Source organism: Monodon monoceros, unplaced genomic scaffold (genome assembly GCF_005190385.1).
Source record: "Monodon monoceros isolate NGI ecotype Baffin Bay Population unplaced genomic scaffold, NGI_Narwhal_1 Super_Scaffold_11, whole genome shotgun sequence".
Lineage (NCBI taxonomy): Eukaryota > Metazoa > Chordata > Mammalia > Artiodactyla > Monodontidae > Monodon > Monodon monoceros.
This window is the reverse complement of record NW_021703767.1, coordinates 68,114,222-68,130,445: the sequence shown is the minus strand read 5'-3', so window position 1 is coordinate 68,130,445 and position 16,224 is coordinate 68,114,222. Positions and strand designations below refer to the sequence as shown.

The 16,224-nt window shown below is 38.9% G+C and overlaps 1 protein-coding gene across 1 annotated transcript in view; it reads right to left on the bottom strand.

Moving 5' to 3' along the window:
• Positions 1-16,224, bottom strand: part of SLC49A4 (solute carrier family 49 member 4) — an 87,805-nt gene that overhangs the window by 69,477 nt on the left and 2,104 nt on the right. Inside the window, exon 2 of the mRNA XM_029215109.1 lies at positions 9,041-9,134. Within this exon, the coding sequence (XP_029070942.1) occupies positions 9,041-9,134 (94 nt within the window). The remainder of the gene's footprint in view (positions 1-9,040; positions 9,135-16,224) is intronic.

The window sequence follows — 16,224 nt, the reverse complement described above, 5'->3', positions numbered from 1 at the left end:
TATATTTTGAGACTCCTCACTATTACAGCTTAACTGTTCCCTGATTGAGAAATTAGCTCCAGAATTAGGATTCTGCATTCAGAAAGGCATAACATATTTGGCACTGACTTAGTGGTTAGGCTGCAGGCTGAAAAGGCAGGTGACTTGCGAGATGCAGCAAAACCACTGCTTGTGATTACCTGGAACTGGCTGGAAAAAAATCAGAACACTACTCTGTTTCCTGCCCCTTGCCGCTTTTAGGATGGCGCTACAAGAGAGATGGAGCCAGGCAAGTGGTAGCTGGTTTGCAAGCACAGACGGAAGGGACATGAGCTCTGCTAAGAGGGTTTCTCTCAGCCCAAGGCCTACTACCCAAATTTAATGAGAATCCAGGAATTTGAAGCCTCAGGTTGTTTCTGTATCCTAAAATGGCAGGAAATAACATCCTTCAGAGCCTGTCTAGCAGCAAAGACCAAATTAAAGGTGGTATTTTCCTACCCAGTCCTTTTTTCAGATGGCATCCTGGTAGCCACCACGAAATTGAGGGAAAAGGGATGAGCTGAGCACAGAAGGAGTAAAGGAAAGGAGATTCAGCCGGTGTAAGAAACACAGCCATAAGTAAAAACCTTTGGATGTGGCTACATTTACATGAACCCACTGGATGTAAATAGAGAAGCCTACTAAATGTTTGAGGGAAGTGTATCACCAAAGACACCGCAAAACGGTTCTATGAAGCTTTAAGATGCTTGATTCCTAAAGTAATCCTGAGGTCCCCAAATCAGTATCAGGCAGAAAGTGAAACACAACAGCTGTGTAGCCCCTAAGAATGGCATAGCCTCCAACTTCAGGTGTATTCACTAAGAACAATGGACCAAAAAAGAGCCTTCCCAAGGACAAAGCCAAAATCACAAAGAACAATCAAAGGGGTCACTCCCAGAGAACCACAAAGACCTGATAGAAGCCAGAGACTCTGGATTTTGAGTTGGACACAATAACTGGACTGGACTGTGGGTCTTATCCTTTGAGGAAAGATGAATATGTTCTTTGCATGGGAAGAGGGGGTACATGGATACATGGAGACATTTGATAGCAGAGACTACTAACTGTCTCCTTACATCCATTCTCCCTTTCTTTTGTTATAGCATCCATGCATTTTTTGTTGTTATTTCTTAAATTTATTTTCAAACCAACTTTGTTACCTGGGACAGAGAACAAATCCTCCCACTTCTACAAAAAGAAATCAAATATGACATTCCATGGCAAAAATGAGACTTCCACAATCTTCCTAACAGGAAGTACTTGTTTCTAGCTGAGATTTCCTACCCAGAGGAGTACTGCTTAATTTAGTGCCAATTTAGTGCCTTGTACCATTATTTCTGTTTATGCTGTGATAGCTATATCTTTTTTTTTTAAGCATCCTTGCATTTTAACTGGGGGCATGGCTGCTGAGCTACATTTCCAGCTCCTCTTGCGGATACGTGTGGCCATGTACTAAGTCTGTACCAATGGGATGTGAGTAGAATTGATACATACAGCTTCCTAGTGATCACCTAAAGACGCAGTCACTTGCCCTGGATGTCCAATTTCCCCTTCCTGTGGGCTACAATGAAAGCACTGATGATGAGCCAGCTTTGACCACTTGGACAAGGATATCACCCCAGGGGATGTTAGAACAACAGAAAAGGAACTTGGGTCCCTGGAACAGAGCTGCCTACACGCCTGGAGCAGCCCACTATCTTTTAGACTGTTTCTTGGCAGAAAAATAAACTTCTATTTATTGAGCTTGTGTATTTTTTTATCTCTTTACACAGCTTAGCCTATGCTTTACAAATACACAGACTGTCAATAAATGTTGACTGCCGAGTTATGAATTTAAATAATGAAATCTGAAATCTGCAAACCAACATTTGTTAAGAATGTCTATTATGTTCATTTTCCCATTCTCTTTTCAGAAGTGCTTATATTTTTATATTATTTTATAAGTTAGACATCATATTTGCAACACATATTTTTCCTAGTTTGTATTTTAATTTTATGATTTCTTTTAGAAGCATGAGGGTTCAAATGTTTATGTAGTCAAATCTACAAATGCTTCCCTTATGATTTCTTTCACTGTTTTTATACTTGGAAAAGCAATCTCTTTAGGGATAAGATTAATTTTCCCTTACACTGTTTCATTTTAAATATGAAGCTCATCAATCCATCAGGAATATATTTTAATGCATGCTGTATGGTTAAGTATCCACATTTCTTTTTCTAATACGTAACCAATTTGCCCAAACACATAATAGATAAATCTATTTAATAAAATATGCTTTATTTAGTAACCCTACTGATTTATGTGTTTATTATTATATGTTAAATTATTACCAATGTCTACTTCTGGCCTATTTTGTTCCTGTAATCATTCTGTTGCAGATAAAATCATCTTTTACTTGTTTGTGCCTTTCCATATGAATAGGAAAAAAAAATCTATGGCAAATCTTTATTCAGAAGAAAAGAATAAACAGACATTTGCAACAGACTTTGAATATATTCTCCATAACTTTCAACTCAGTTTACTCTGAAAATCCTGTCAACATTTGTGATTATGATTATGTACAGTAAGGAGAGACAGGGTTATAAATCAGGGAGGGGGTCTCAGGGGATTTCTGGATTTCTAACCTGGGTGATGGGTACATAGCTATCTTTCTCATGATTATTTCACTCAACTGTACATAAATGTTTTATGTACTCTTCTATATGTATAGGATATTTAACAACAAAAAAAGTAAATTTAAAAATTCATATATGATATTATAGGTCCTTAGAAGAAATGTCTCAGAAATAATCACATTCCAAAGACAATCAAAAGGGAAATAAAGCATCTTCCAAAACTCTAAAGATCACTTTACATATCTTCTATTGGCTTTTTCCCCTGTTAAATGCTTATTATGAGGAGTTAATCTCCTACCAATCTTTCTTATCTGAATCCTAGCTGACCATCATGGAGAACTATATTCATGAAATCTGACCTCTGGAGTTTTAAGAGTCAAATTGCAAATAAAACTATTAAATAGAAGATAAATCTTAATCTGCTTTAAAATAAGACATTAAAAATATTATGTGATTATACTGTAGGATGGGCAAGCACAATGCAGTTACTAGTTAAAGTGAGGATGCTACGCACCTAGGGCAGTCAGGTTGTCAAACTTAAAATGAGTATAAAATTAACTAAAGGAGCTTGTTAAGACTAAATGAGTAGGACTGGGGTGGGGCCCAGGGATCTGTATTTTTAATAAGCAGCTTATCTGTGGACCATACTTTTAGAACACACTGATCAGAATCCTATGTGTTTTACAGAGAAGAGTCTTCGTTCTTAAATCTACCAATTGTTCATTTTTATATGAAAGGGTTTATATTTCTATACTGGGGAAATTTACATATAACCCTTCCTTGCCTTTCCTTCTCTTATTCTCATTATTGAAGATCTGATGTGTTCATTTTAGTTTCTCTTAACTACTGTTTTCAGTCCAAAAGGTGATATATTCACATGGTAAAAATATTCTCAAGCAGAGAAAAGAGTATAAAACAAAAAGTAAATCTCCTTTCCACCCCAGACTTCCAGGTTCCCAGGCTTCCTCCTCAGAAACAACCAATGGTAATGGTTTCTTTCAGAAACAGTTCTTACCAAATACATCCCTCCCACTTTTTTCTAAGTATGAATATATTAAACATAACATTAAAAACTTTGTCTTTTATAAAACTCAATGATATATCTTGGAGATATTTCCAAATCAGCATTTATAGAACTTTCACCTCCTTTTCACAGCTACATACTATTCCACTATATACTTCACCATCACTAGTCCTTTGTGGAAGACATTTGGGTTGCATCCAGCCTTTTGCTATTACAGGCAAAGCCACACAAATGTGATTTTCCTTACAAACTGGTAGAGCTTTATATGTGGGCTAATTTTCTAGAATGACAAGTATTGGGTTAAAGGACATGTGCATTTTGAATTTGATAAATACTGCAAAAATGCCCTCTAAATAGGATGCCCCAAATTGCTTGCACATCAGCAATGCCTATGTTTCCCTATACCCCGGGCAACACAGCACATTATCATACTTTTTCATCTTTGCCAATAAACAACATATAATTGCTCTTTTAATTTTCATTTCTTTAATTATTTTTTAAAATGGTTTGCCTCTTTTTTAAAAAAAAATTATTTATTTATTTACTTATTTTGGGCTGCGTTGGGTCTTCGTTGCTGTGTGCAGGCTTTTCTCTAGTTGCGGTGCACAGGCTTCTCGCTGTGGTGGCTTCTCTTGTTGCAGAGCACCGGCTCTAGGTGCACGGGCTTCAGTAGTTGCAGCTCGCGGGCTCTAGACTGCAGGCTCTAGAGCGCAGGCTCAGTAGTTGTGGCACATGGGCTTAGTTGCTCGGTGGCATGTGGGATCTTCCTGGACCAGGGCTCGAACCCGTTTCCCCTGCGTTGGCAGGCGGATTCTTAACCACTGTGCCACCAGGGAAGCCCTCATTTCTTTAATTATGATGAAGTGGTTGAGCATCTTAAGATTTGTATTTCAATTTCTGTAATTATTTGCTCATATCTATTACCCATTTTCCTACTGACTTGCTATTTTTCTTATTGATTTAACAGAGTTCTTTTCAACTAAGGAAATTATCCATTTGTCTTATTGTTGCAAACATTTCACAGTTTTTAACTTGCCTTTTGACTTTGTTTTATAATGTATTTAATCATGCAGATATTCTACATTTTTATGTAGTCAAAAGTATTAAGCTTTTCTATGGCTTCTGGGATTTGTGTCTTAGTTGGAAGGTCTTCCCCATTTTAAGATTATTAAAAACGAGTCTCATTTTCTAATACTTCTATGGTTCATTTTTTATATTTAAATGCTTGATCCAATTGGAATTAAGTGGTAAGGCAGAGATTTAGGGCTCTTCATTTTTTTTTTTCAGATAGCTGAGCGATTATCATAAAGCCATTTACTAAACAATTCGTCTTTTCTAGTATGGTCATTTTAAATTTAATATTGCCAGCTACAGAGCATTTCACAATGGAGTGTATTTCTAGAAAATCTGTGTTTACTAGAACCATACTATTTAACTATCTAACACATGTTAGTAATCTATTTTTAATATTAATGAAAATTATACTGAATTGAAAGATAATATTATGAGAATCACTGGATAACCCTATGATTAAAAGCAGATATGACGTACTATAAGTTCACCTTCTAGAAGTTTGTAAATTGTTTACTGGGCATGCTATATCGTATTTCACACTATAAAGTAATGCCATCTGGTGCGATAGAGCAATGCCACCTGTAATGTTTTTGGTATGATTTGCTTCCCAATCATAGAAAACATGCTTTATAGTTCATTATTCTAAGTTCTTTATTTATTTGTGATGTTAATAAAAGTGGTAAAATAATTTTTCTTGAATTTTCATTGGTACTCTGCAGATGAAAGAAATATTGATACTATGAAGAGGTAGACCACAGTTAGGAAGGTGGTAATAATAGGTGTATTGAGGAAAGGGCTTGTCAGAAAGCTGCTACTCTCATGTCTTTAAGACTCATAGAAGATAAAATACAGGAAGTAAAGGGTGCAGGGACACTGTTCAGAAGGCTGGGTCAGAAGCTCAAAAAGCTCCAAGTGGAACAGGGCACAGAAAAAGATCGCTAAATACTTGTTTCAGTGCTAGCCAAATGCCTACTAAAGGTCTCTATCCCTTCCTCTTCAGTGTCATGGAGACTGAAGCTTAAAAGTGGTGATCTATTGAAACTACTAGTGAAAATACGCATTCTAATTGCAGCATTTTCATTTTAATAGCTGCATATGCATTGTTAATAATACTGCTCTAAAGAAATAATGTATGGACATAAAGTGAAGTCTCATTTCAAGGGGATAATATCCTAACATTCCTTATAGGTGAAGGCACAAAGACAGAAAATTCAACTTCTACTTCCTTTTTATGAAAGGTTCAATCTCTCATTTTTTTTTTTTTTTTTTTTTGCGGTACGCGGGCCTCTCACTGTTGTGGTCTCTCCCGTTGCGGAGCACAGGCTCCGGACACGCAGGCTCAGCGGCCATGGCTCACAGGCCCAGCCGCTCTGCGGCATGTGGGATCTTCCCGGACCAGGGCACGAACCCATGTCCCCTGCATCGGCAGGCGGACTCTCAACCACTGCGCCACCAGGGAAGCCCTCTTGTAACTCTTTATTTCTCTTTCTTTCCTTTCCTATCTTTGTTTACATTTCTTTATGAGCTCTATTTTTCATACCATTTTCTCTACCAACAGAGTCAACTCTTTATTATTCCTATAATTTTATATCTGAAAAGAATATGAAGGGATATAAGATTAGAGAGAAGCAATAGAATGGATGGCACAAACAGAAGAAAAACTAATAAAAATACCAGTAGGCATTTTTAAGGAACTCATCGTTGAATTTAAGCTTACACTGAAATCTGTACTTAAAGACTGTAGATGCTTTAAAAAAACTGGATATTTGAAAAATTAAGAACATCTCAAACACAATGAAACTCATCTGTTAAAACCTCACTCAGAAGGATAGGAAATGAAGACCAATGTTCCACAGGAACCCAAATGATTCTGCTATCTGCCTTTTAAAATATGAAACACATGTACTCCAAATTTTCTGGAAAGATAACGTATTTTGAAAATTTGAAAAGGAACAGCATTTATTTTGAAGTGAAAAATTCTGTTCCAAATGAAAGCCAACATCTTATACCTAAAATCCATTCCTTCCTCCTCCTGTGCCCCATGTCTCTGTTAATGGAATCAACAATTTCAGAGTCTCCAGAGTGCAACCTCAATCATATCACCTCTGATATCTTTCTCTCATGTTCTCTCTTGCATCTGTGCTATCCTTTCCATTCCTACAACTTCCCAGGGCAAGGGAGTCATTCTGGACTCCTCACTTTCTCTTATTCCCTTTATTCAATCCACTGGCAAATCCTTCAAAATATAATCAGAATTTGACCACTTCTCACCACCACCACGGCCATAACTATGGCTCAAGCCACCATCATCTCTCACCTGGTTTATTTTACTGGTTCCCTACCTGGTCTCCTCACTCTTGCCCTAGACCTTCAACATCAGTCTATTCTCAATAAAGCAGCCTGTGACCATGGTCCTCAGCTCAAAGCTGCTAATGATTTCCTAGCTCAGAAAAAGGTGAAGTCCTTATGAGGTCTTTTTTTTTTTTTTTGCGGTACGCAGGCCTCTCACTGTTGTGGCCTCTCCTGTTGCAGAGCACAGGCTCCCGACGCGCAGGCTCAACGGCCATGGCTCACAGGCCCAGCTGCTCCGCGGCATGTGGGATCTTCCCTGCCCGGGGCACGAACCCATGTCCCCTGCATCGGCAGGCGGACTCTCAACCACTGCGCCACCAGGGAAGCCCCCTTACGAGGTCTTGAAGGACCTGGTCTCACACTCCCGCCACCACCCATAGCTGCGCTAGTCTAATTTCCTACCACTCTTCCCATGAAGTCTGGTTCAGCGGCTCCAGCCCCATCAGCCTCCCTGCCAGGCGTGCTCTTCCCTTCCCACCCTTTATACTTGCTCTTCTCTCTGCCTGAAATGCTTGTCCCTTACATAATGCATTGTCCATTCATTCCTTCAAGCTTTCTCCCCAAAACGTATCTTCCCAGTAAGAGTTTTTTTGCCCATTCTTTCTGAAATTTCACCATCCTTCCACTGACATTTCAAATCCTTCTTTCCTATTTTATTTTTCTTTCCATAGCACATACTATATATTTAACTTATTTATCTAGTTTATTGCCAGTCTCCCCAACTGGAATGTAAACTCCACGAGGTACAGATTTTTCTATTGTGTTTTCTGCTATATTCCCCATGTGCAGAAGAGAGCTTGGCACACAGGAGGAGCTCAGTGAATTTTGTCGAATAAATGAACTAATAAATGAATAAAGAAATAAAACAAAACAATGACTCCAGCTTGGGCTCTCACTGCATCTTTTCAGGCATCCTGCTGGCACTCTCAACCCTCTGTAATCAATCCTACGGACTTCAAATCAATAGTTTACCTCATATACATCTGATCCTATTGCTGCTCAGATTAAGAACCTAAGTGGCTCCCAACTGTCCAGTGAGAAACTACAGTTCTACAGGATGGCATCAATATCCTTCACATTCAAGATACCCTTTTCTAAACTCATCTCTTCATATTCTATTCTTATGTCTTATTCTGTACACCAGTGTCTCCCAAACGTGAGTAATTTATGCTCCTTTTTAAGGGGAAAAATTTTCTCAATGGCTCTTAAGGTCAAATCCAAGGATCCCAGTTAGATAAACACTAGGAAACTGACATCCTGGTTAATAAAAATGTCTTTTAATTACAGATTATTATTGGTTAAAAAATCTTTTAATATTATAACCAAAAGGAAAACAAAATTTTTTAAATCTTCATATACCCTGCAGCCCCTGAGAATAAATCCATGGATCCCAGGTACAGAAATGCTGCTGTACAGAAATGAAGCTACCTACCCATCCTGGAAGAGGCCTGTGCTTACCTGCCTCTGTGCCTTTGTTTCTGTTGTTCCTCTACCCTGGAATATCATTCCCCTAACTATAGTTATCAAAATTCTACTTATCCTTCAATGCTTACTTTAATTATCACCTTCTTCATGAGCCCTTCCTTTTGAGATCCTCAGCCAAAACTTACCTTAGTCTCTTGGGGCAATTTTATAAATCTCCTATGGCATTAACTACATTATTCTTCCTTATGTTATACTATTATTTTCCCATGGTTATAGCTCCCAGATAGTGTGAAGATTAACTTGTTCTCTATTTATTTACACAACAACTAGTATAGTGTCTTCCACATGACAACTAATAAATGCCCACTGAATTAATCATGTCAGGAAAAAAAATGCTACTATAAATATGACCCTCTACTGATCTAAAAAATGGAACTGTTTACTAACAGCTTATAACTAAACATATATAATATACTCATAACAAAAGAGAAAAATGTGGAGAAAAAATTTTAAGTTATTTATATGATTTACCTTCTTTTAAGCACTAAGTCTGATATAGGTATGCATCTTAGACCAGTTCCCAAAACCATAAGGAAAGATGTCAGAAGCACCGTTATCCGAAGACCTAAACGGAAACAAAAATATCTGGATTATTTTCTATTTTCTTTTCAAGTAAGTCCATGTTAAGAACAAAGACTTTTTACTCAGTCATACTGGTATTATATTCTAATACAGCTTTTCTCTACAACTCCCAATATGGGGAAAGAAACCCTCTCATGCTGAAAATGAAATGATTCTAACTTTAATAGAAAACTTGAATGATCACATCGAGGATAGAGGAAAAAGTTCTATTAGCTCCGGTTTTTCAAAATGAATAGCTAGAATGCTTTGCTCAGATATAACAATAAAAAATATAGAAAATAATTTTAAAAGACAAGGTATTTTAGTTTTATATCTCAAATATAAAATTTCTAATCTTCGAATGCAAGCTGTTAATAAAAAAATTCTAAACTGCCCCTGAAAAGTTTTTTAAGATGATAGAATGCTTTAAATTTTCTCAAAAAATGACAAGTGGCCGATTACTTCTTTTATCTTATAATGAGAACAAGTTTGTTACAGGGTCTTAGGAGATGGTCCATTAGAACCCCCTGATTATTAATACAATAATAGTCTTTTAATTTTTCTTGATTCATTGGATGGCTTTCAACTTATAGAATGATGCTGTTAAAAAAAAAAAAGCATGGTTTAGGGTTTTAGATAATGCGGATCAGATAGCTTTTCCCTTTGTATTCCAAATACAATCAATTATTTTGAAAATATGCACCAATGGTCGGTTACATGGATAACAGGGCAAAAGAGAATATAAAAACAAGGTAACCACATGTAAAATAGATAGCTAGTGGGAAGCAGCCACATGGCACAGGGAGATCAGCTTCGTGCTTTGTGTCCACCTAGCGGGGTGGGATAGGGAGGGTGGAGGGAGACGCAAGAGGGAAGGGATATGGGGATGTATGTATATGTATAGCTGATTCACTTTGTTATAAAGCAGAAACTAACACACCATTGTAAAGCAATTATACTCCAATAACGATGTTTTAAAATTTTTAAAATAGAATGTGAAAAAAACTAAGGTAACCAAAACTAGACACAATAGTCTCTCTATGGCAGAATAATATAACAGGACTACATCTTCGTACTGTTGGAATGCTGCATTTTTCTATTACTAAATCAATGCTGCCTTACTGCTTGTAGCAGTCACAGAGGTGGCTTACACTGAGTATGTGGCAAAGGTGGCAACATTTCTTACAATTTTTCCCAAACTCAGCACCTCCTTGAAACCATTTCACAGTGAATAGACTTAAACTATTTAATGCAAATTTTCTTTTTTTTGTTTCAGATCTTTCTTTATTTTGGCAAGGGGAGACGGTTAAATGTTTGGTTTTCAAAGGGCTTCTCTGCTTGAAGGAAATTGGAAGTCAACAAAACTATAATTATGCAGATTAAACACAGCAAGAAAAATAAACTTGAGATTCAGATCAGGCACACACACGCTACATTGAGGGTAATTTGTGATATGAACTGAGCTTTATATGATCTGAATATGATTAATATAATTTGGCAGAAGTAATCCGGTAGAAAACTGTGCTTCTCAGGAACAAGTAATGCATACATACTGCTCATTTACTGTGTCTACTAACAGAACACAGATTTTAAAACCACATTATAGCCACAGGAAATAGAGTGTAATTAATAAAAAGAACATTCATGGTCATAAATATCCTAAACTTGCAAAACGTTGCTCTTATAAGGTTATACTGGGTGCCCTATGAGATAAAATTTTATAGATTTGGGACTATAAGGCTTACATTCAACATGATGTTTATTTTTTTCTAATATTTGGTTTGTAATTAAGGTAAACAGCCACCAAGTGGGCAGTGGGACCCTGTTTATGGCCCTACGGTCCAAATAACTAGGTTTCCTACTACAACTGCTGAAAGCTAGCACACTTTTTTACTCAATTATGACTTTTATCAAACATATGACAATACAACAGCTAATATAAACTTTTAAGAATAAAGAAGTTGTGAAAAGCTGATTATTATAAAGCAACCTTGCAGGTACAACTTGTGGCTTGCTTACTTTTAATTGTTGCCAAGTATTACTTAATCCACCTCAGCTGCTGCTCAGTTTTGAATAGAATGCTTTCTTGATCTCATTTGGATCTTGACAAGGCAGGGCTCTGCAGTTCCGTGTAATCAAAAAGATAACAACTGACTTTGGGAAGGAGAGGTATGAGGACCCCAGCAAAATATGCTTATGAGACATCTAGGACCTTCATATAAATAGATCCCAAGTGATTACAGTACTAGGATGTGAGTGCAAAAACCATCTGATGAAAGGTACGGGAATAATTTCAGAAAACCAAACATGATTGAAAATAAAAATAAATTCTACTCAAATATGGCATCCAGACTCTGCAGGAAGCCCCCTTCCAATGGATGAGATAACTCCTTATGCCAGGAACCTATTGGGTACAGGAAGAGAGTCTCCACAATCGGTGCCTAAAAACATGATGGCAAAAAAAAAAAAAAACCAAAAGTAAAAAAACACCCCACCACACAAACTATGTGTAGTAGATGCATGGAAATGAGTTTGATCTGCTAAAACCACCCTTCCCAGGCCCCACACTTCCATCAGCTGGAGTGAAGCTCTGCTTGCGCCTGGCAAGACCACCTGTCCCTACCCTGAACAGCTACAGCCTGGCCTCGCCACCCCGATCTGCCTTGGACACCAGGAGGACTAACCACATCATGCCTGCTTTTCCTGTTCACACTGGTCACAAGAGACCCAAGATTCACAGGTCATCCTCGTCCCAACAGGGCTTCATGCATACCCAAATCCGACCTCATCTCTGCCAGCGCCTCAACTCCCCAGATCTTTCCACTGTGACTCCTGGAGCGCTCAGAATCAGCGGATCAGTAGAATCCCTATATTTTCAAGCTCTTCACCGTCTTCACCTTTTTACTACTCTGAAACCTCTTCCCTGAGGACAGTGCTTCCCCAGCCCCTTCCAGATCATTGTTACTCCCTCCCCACTAAAGCTCCCAGGCTTCTCTCTATGCTTTGATTTCCTCTGGTTTAAGCACTATGATTACGAGGTGCCTTGCTGTAGTGTTAGGCACGCTGAGATTTGCTTGGTGTGGTTTTTTTCTTCATGCTGTTTCCTCAAACTGGACTCTTGAATTTCTTAGATTTCTGGGTTTATGGATATCATCAAATGTGGAAATTTTTCTGCCATTATTTCTTCAATTTTTCCTCCCCATTTTATCTCAATCCATGCCCTCTCCCTTTACCAACCTCTTCTCATCTGGGACTCTAATATGTATATTAGGTCACTTAAAACTGTCCTGCTCCCTGATACCTGTGGTTTTTTGGGTTTTTTTCCTATGTTCCACTTCGGATAGTATTTATTACTACATCTTCAAGTTTGCTAATCTTTTCTTCTACAATGTCTAATCTGCTCTTAAATCCTGTCCAGTGTACTTTTTTGGTCTCAGACACAGATTACATTTTCATCTCCAGAAATTTAATGTTGGACTTTTTATGTCTTCCATGTCTCTCCTTAACATGCTTTGTTCTGTCTTCTTGAATATATGTAGTATGTTTATTCACAGCAGCTGCGTCGATGTCCCTGTCTATTAATTCTATCATCTGTAATATTTCTTGGTCTGTTCTACTGATTGCTTTTTCTCCTCTTCATGTGTTGTATTTTCCTCCTTCTTTGCACGTTTGGTAATTTCTGATTTAGATGTCAGGAATTCTGAATTTTGTTGGGTGATGGATTTTTTTTTCAACTCCTTTAAATATTTTTGAACAATGTTCTGGGATACAGTTATTTTTAATCTGTTCAAGCAGTACTTTTAAGCTTTACTAGGTGGAACCAGAGAAGCCTTTAGTTTACAGCTCTTGTTTGTCTTTACTGCCGAGGCAACACCCTTCTGAGTATTCAACCAAACTTCCTATGTATTATGAGGTTTTCCCATTCTGGCTATTGGGAATGTGAACAATTCCCAGCCTTATGTGAACTGCGAGAATTTTTCTGCCTGTTCCTTTTTCGTAGTCCTTTTCTCAGACTTAAGTAGTTTCTTCATGTGTAACTGCTAATCAGTGCCCAGCTGAAGACTCAAGAGGAACTCCCTGCAGATCTAGAACTCTCTCTCTGTGAACCCTTTTCCTCTCTGGTACTCTACTCTAAGAATTCTAGCTATGGTGGCCTCTTAAGACTTCTCAACTGTCTCCTCGACTTGGGAAAACTGTGGGGCTCTGTTTGAACTACACATCTCTGGGAGAAGTAATCGTAAGGATCACTGACCTCTACCTTTTGTCCAATGTCTGAAAACCACTGTTTCGTATACTTTGATTTTTCTGTTTTTAGTTGTTTAAGATGGAAGGATAAATCCAGTTCCTGTTAATCCATCACGGCCAGAACAGCCTTTGATCCAATTCTATCTGACTGTCATACTCGCCACTCCCTGCTGCAGTTGTCTGCAGACCACCACATACCTGCCTCCGCGTCATTCGCCCTCATGGCTTGAAACTGTTTTGGCTCGTTATTACTCCTGAGGACACTACTTTTTTCATGAATCTGGTGACTTCAATACCAGATATGATCCTTTCAATATCCTGCCCTCTCAGTCCCCTGACTTGTTATTCCACAGTCATGCCCTCTACCCTATCTCAGCTGTCCACTCTCTTTGTTATACTGTGACCTTATCTTTACCCTAATTGCGTCCACGACATAATCCCAATTTCAAGCGTCCCATTCTTCAACCATGACCTCCTCTCCTTCCCACTCATTCCTTCTAGTACTCTAAATTCTTCGTCGATTGGGAATGACAATTTTGGAGCCTACTACTTTTTCTTATCTACCTCAGGTGTTTCCTTTTCTTCTTTACCCGGTTTAGATTCCGTGGTCCATTGTTACATCACTCTCTACACAATCCTCTACTCCTAGCCTGCACTCTCTTAGTCCTACACACCTGGCAAACCTCAACTCTGGTGATCTCTCTCTCTGCCAACTCTGCTCATGCCTGTGCTTGCCCAACAGAACAGGCTGGAGGAAAACAAACGGCCATGCTGATTGGTCTCACTTGAAATTAATGCCCATTCACTTAAAGCAGGCCCTCTGAGCTGCCCGACAATCCCACTACAATTTTCTAGTCCGTGTGTTCTCTCCTTTCCTAGGAACTAGTACTACAACTTATCGTGTCTCCTCAATCTTCCAAGAAGTGTTCTCCTATCCTCACTGTCAGGTGGTAATTTTGCTTTCTATTTTCTGAGAACTGTAAACAAAGATAACTCCCACGAGCTCCTACTATCCACCATGTGCATCCATATCTATACACTCTACCTTTTCTTCTGTTGCTACTGAAGAATTAGCTGTCAACACTTCTATCTAAGGCCAACCTGTCTACTTGTACTCTGGAGGACTGCATCCCATTTTGCTTAGTCAAGGGCATGGCTACAGCAGTTCTTCCCCTTCCCTCCAGCACTGTCAATTTCTCCCTTTCTACTGGATCCATTAGGATACTGCATTCCAGAGATATGCTTTAGTATCTCTTATCTTTTTTTCTCTTTTTTTTTCTTTCTCTTTTATCTTTAAAAATACTTTCTCAGTAGCCACATTCCCCCTGGCTACTCCCTCATTTCTCTGCTGCCCCTTAAAGTGTGTTTGACATAATGTCTACACTCGTGAACTCACCCCCACCACTCCAGTGAGACTATTCTTTTAAAGGATACCAAAGATTTCCATGTTGCTAAACCCAAGGCTCTACTCTCAGTCCTCACTAGCTGGTTCGTCCTTATCTTCCCAAGCTCTGAATGTTGCAATGCCCCTGGGCTCAGTCTTCTGAAGCAAGATCCCTCTCCACAGGTGATCTCACTCAGCTCCAAGACTCTAAATACCATTATAGGTTGACAAATCCCAAATCTATTGCTCAGGGAATAAACTGACAGTTTAGCTTGTCCTACGTCTAATAGGCATTTCAGATTCCTGATCTGCATGCCGTCTACCCCCAAATGCTCCTTCCACAATCTTCTACATCTCAGTAAACTGCAGCTTGGTTCTCCCAATTACTAATGCTAAAAAAGTTGAGAAACATCTTAAATCTTCCCCTTTTCTCACACTCCACCTCTGCCTATCCATCAACAATACTCAAATCCTTCACTACTATCACCCCAGTTGGAAGTCAGCATCAGCCCCATCTGAGCTGTTCCAACAGCCTCCCAACCGGTCTCCCTGCTCTGGCTCTTGTTCTCAAGACAATAGCAGAGTCGTCATTTTACTCTTCTGCTCAAACCTTCCAGTGGAGTGAGCCCTCCTCACTCCTTCAGGCCAGCGTCCTTACAGTGACCTAGGAGGCCCTGCATGATTTCAGCCTCTCACCACCTCTCTGGCGTCACCTTCTACTGTGGTTTCCCTTATGGCTCAACTCAGCCACAGAAGCCTCATTGCTCTTTCTCGAATATGCCAAACAAGTTTAAGACCTTTGTCTTTGTCCAAAACAGTCCTGTCCAGAATTGACAAGGTAGGTTTCCTTTTCCCCTCAGGTCTCTGCTCAAACACACATTATCAGTAAGTCCTTCCCTGACAGTCTAGAGAGAGTATCACCCAATCACATCCCCTTTCTCTCTTGCCTTGTTTCATTTTCCTCTAAAACATTTATCACCATCTGACACACTAAATATTTAATTTTATTGTTGTTTTTGCCTGACTCTCCTCACTAGAATGTAGGCTCCATGAGGACTATCTCCCTAGAGCTTGGCACAAATTTAGGTGTTATCACCTTGTTGAAATTTTCTTCACTAAGCTTCTAGGGCACACTCACTTTTGGTCTCCTATTATCTCACTAGGTAGTCCCCTTTTATCTCCTTGCTGGAAAATGAAAAGGACTGAGAGGGTACAAAACCGATTTCAGAAAGATACCTGGTCTTCTACTAAGTTGGGTGGACCCATGGCAGTAGGAAGACCAGACCTATCCTCTAGGGAGAAAGATACTTTAGTACCCAGGGATACCAGGAACTTACTTTTATGTATGCAAATAGGACATAGGCAGCAGGACAGCCAACATATGGAAGGAAACTGGCTTTCTCCTACTGAAAAGGAAACCACTTCCTAAGTGAGAGAATTTTAAATTTATTTTTTGTTGCTCTAA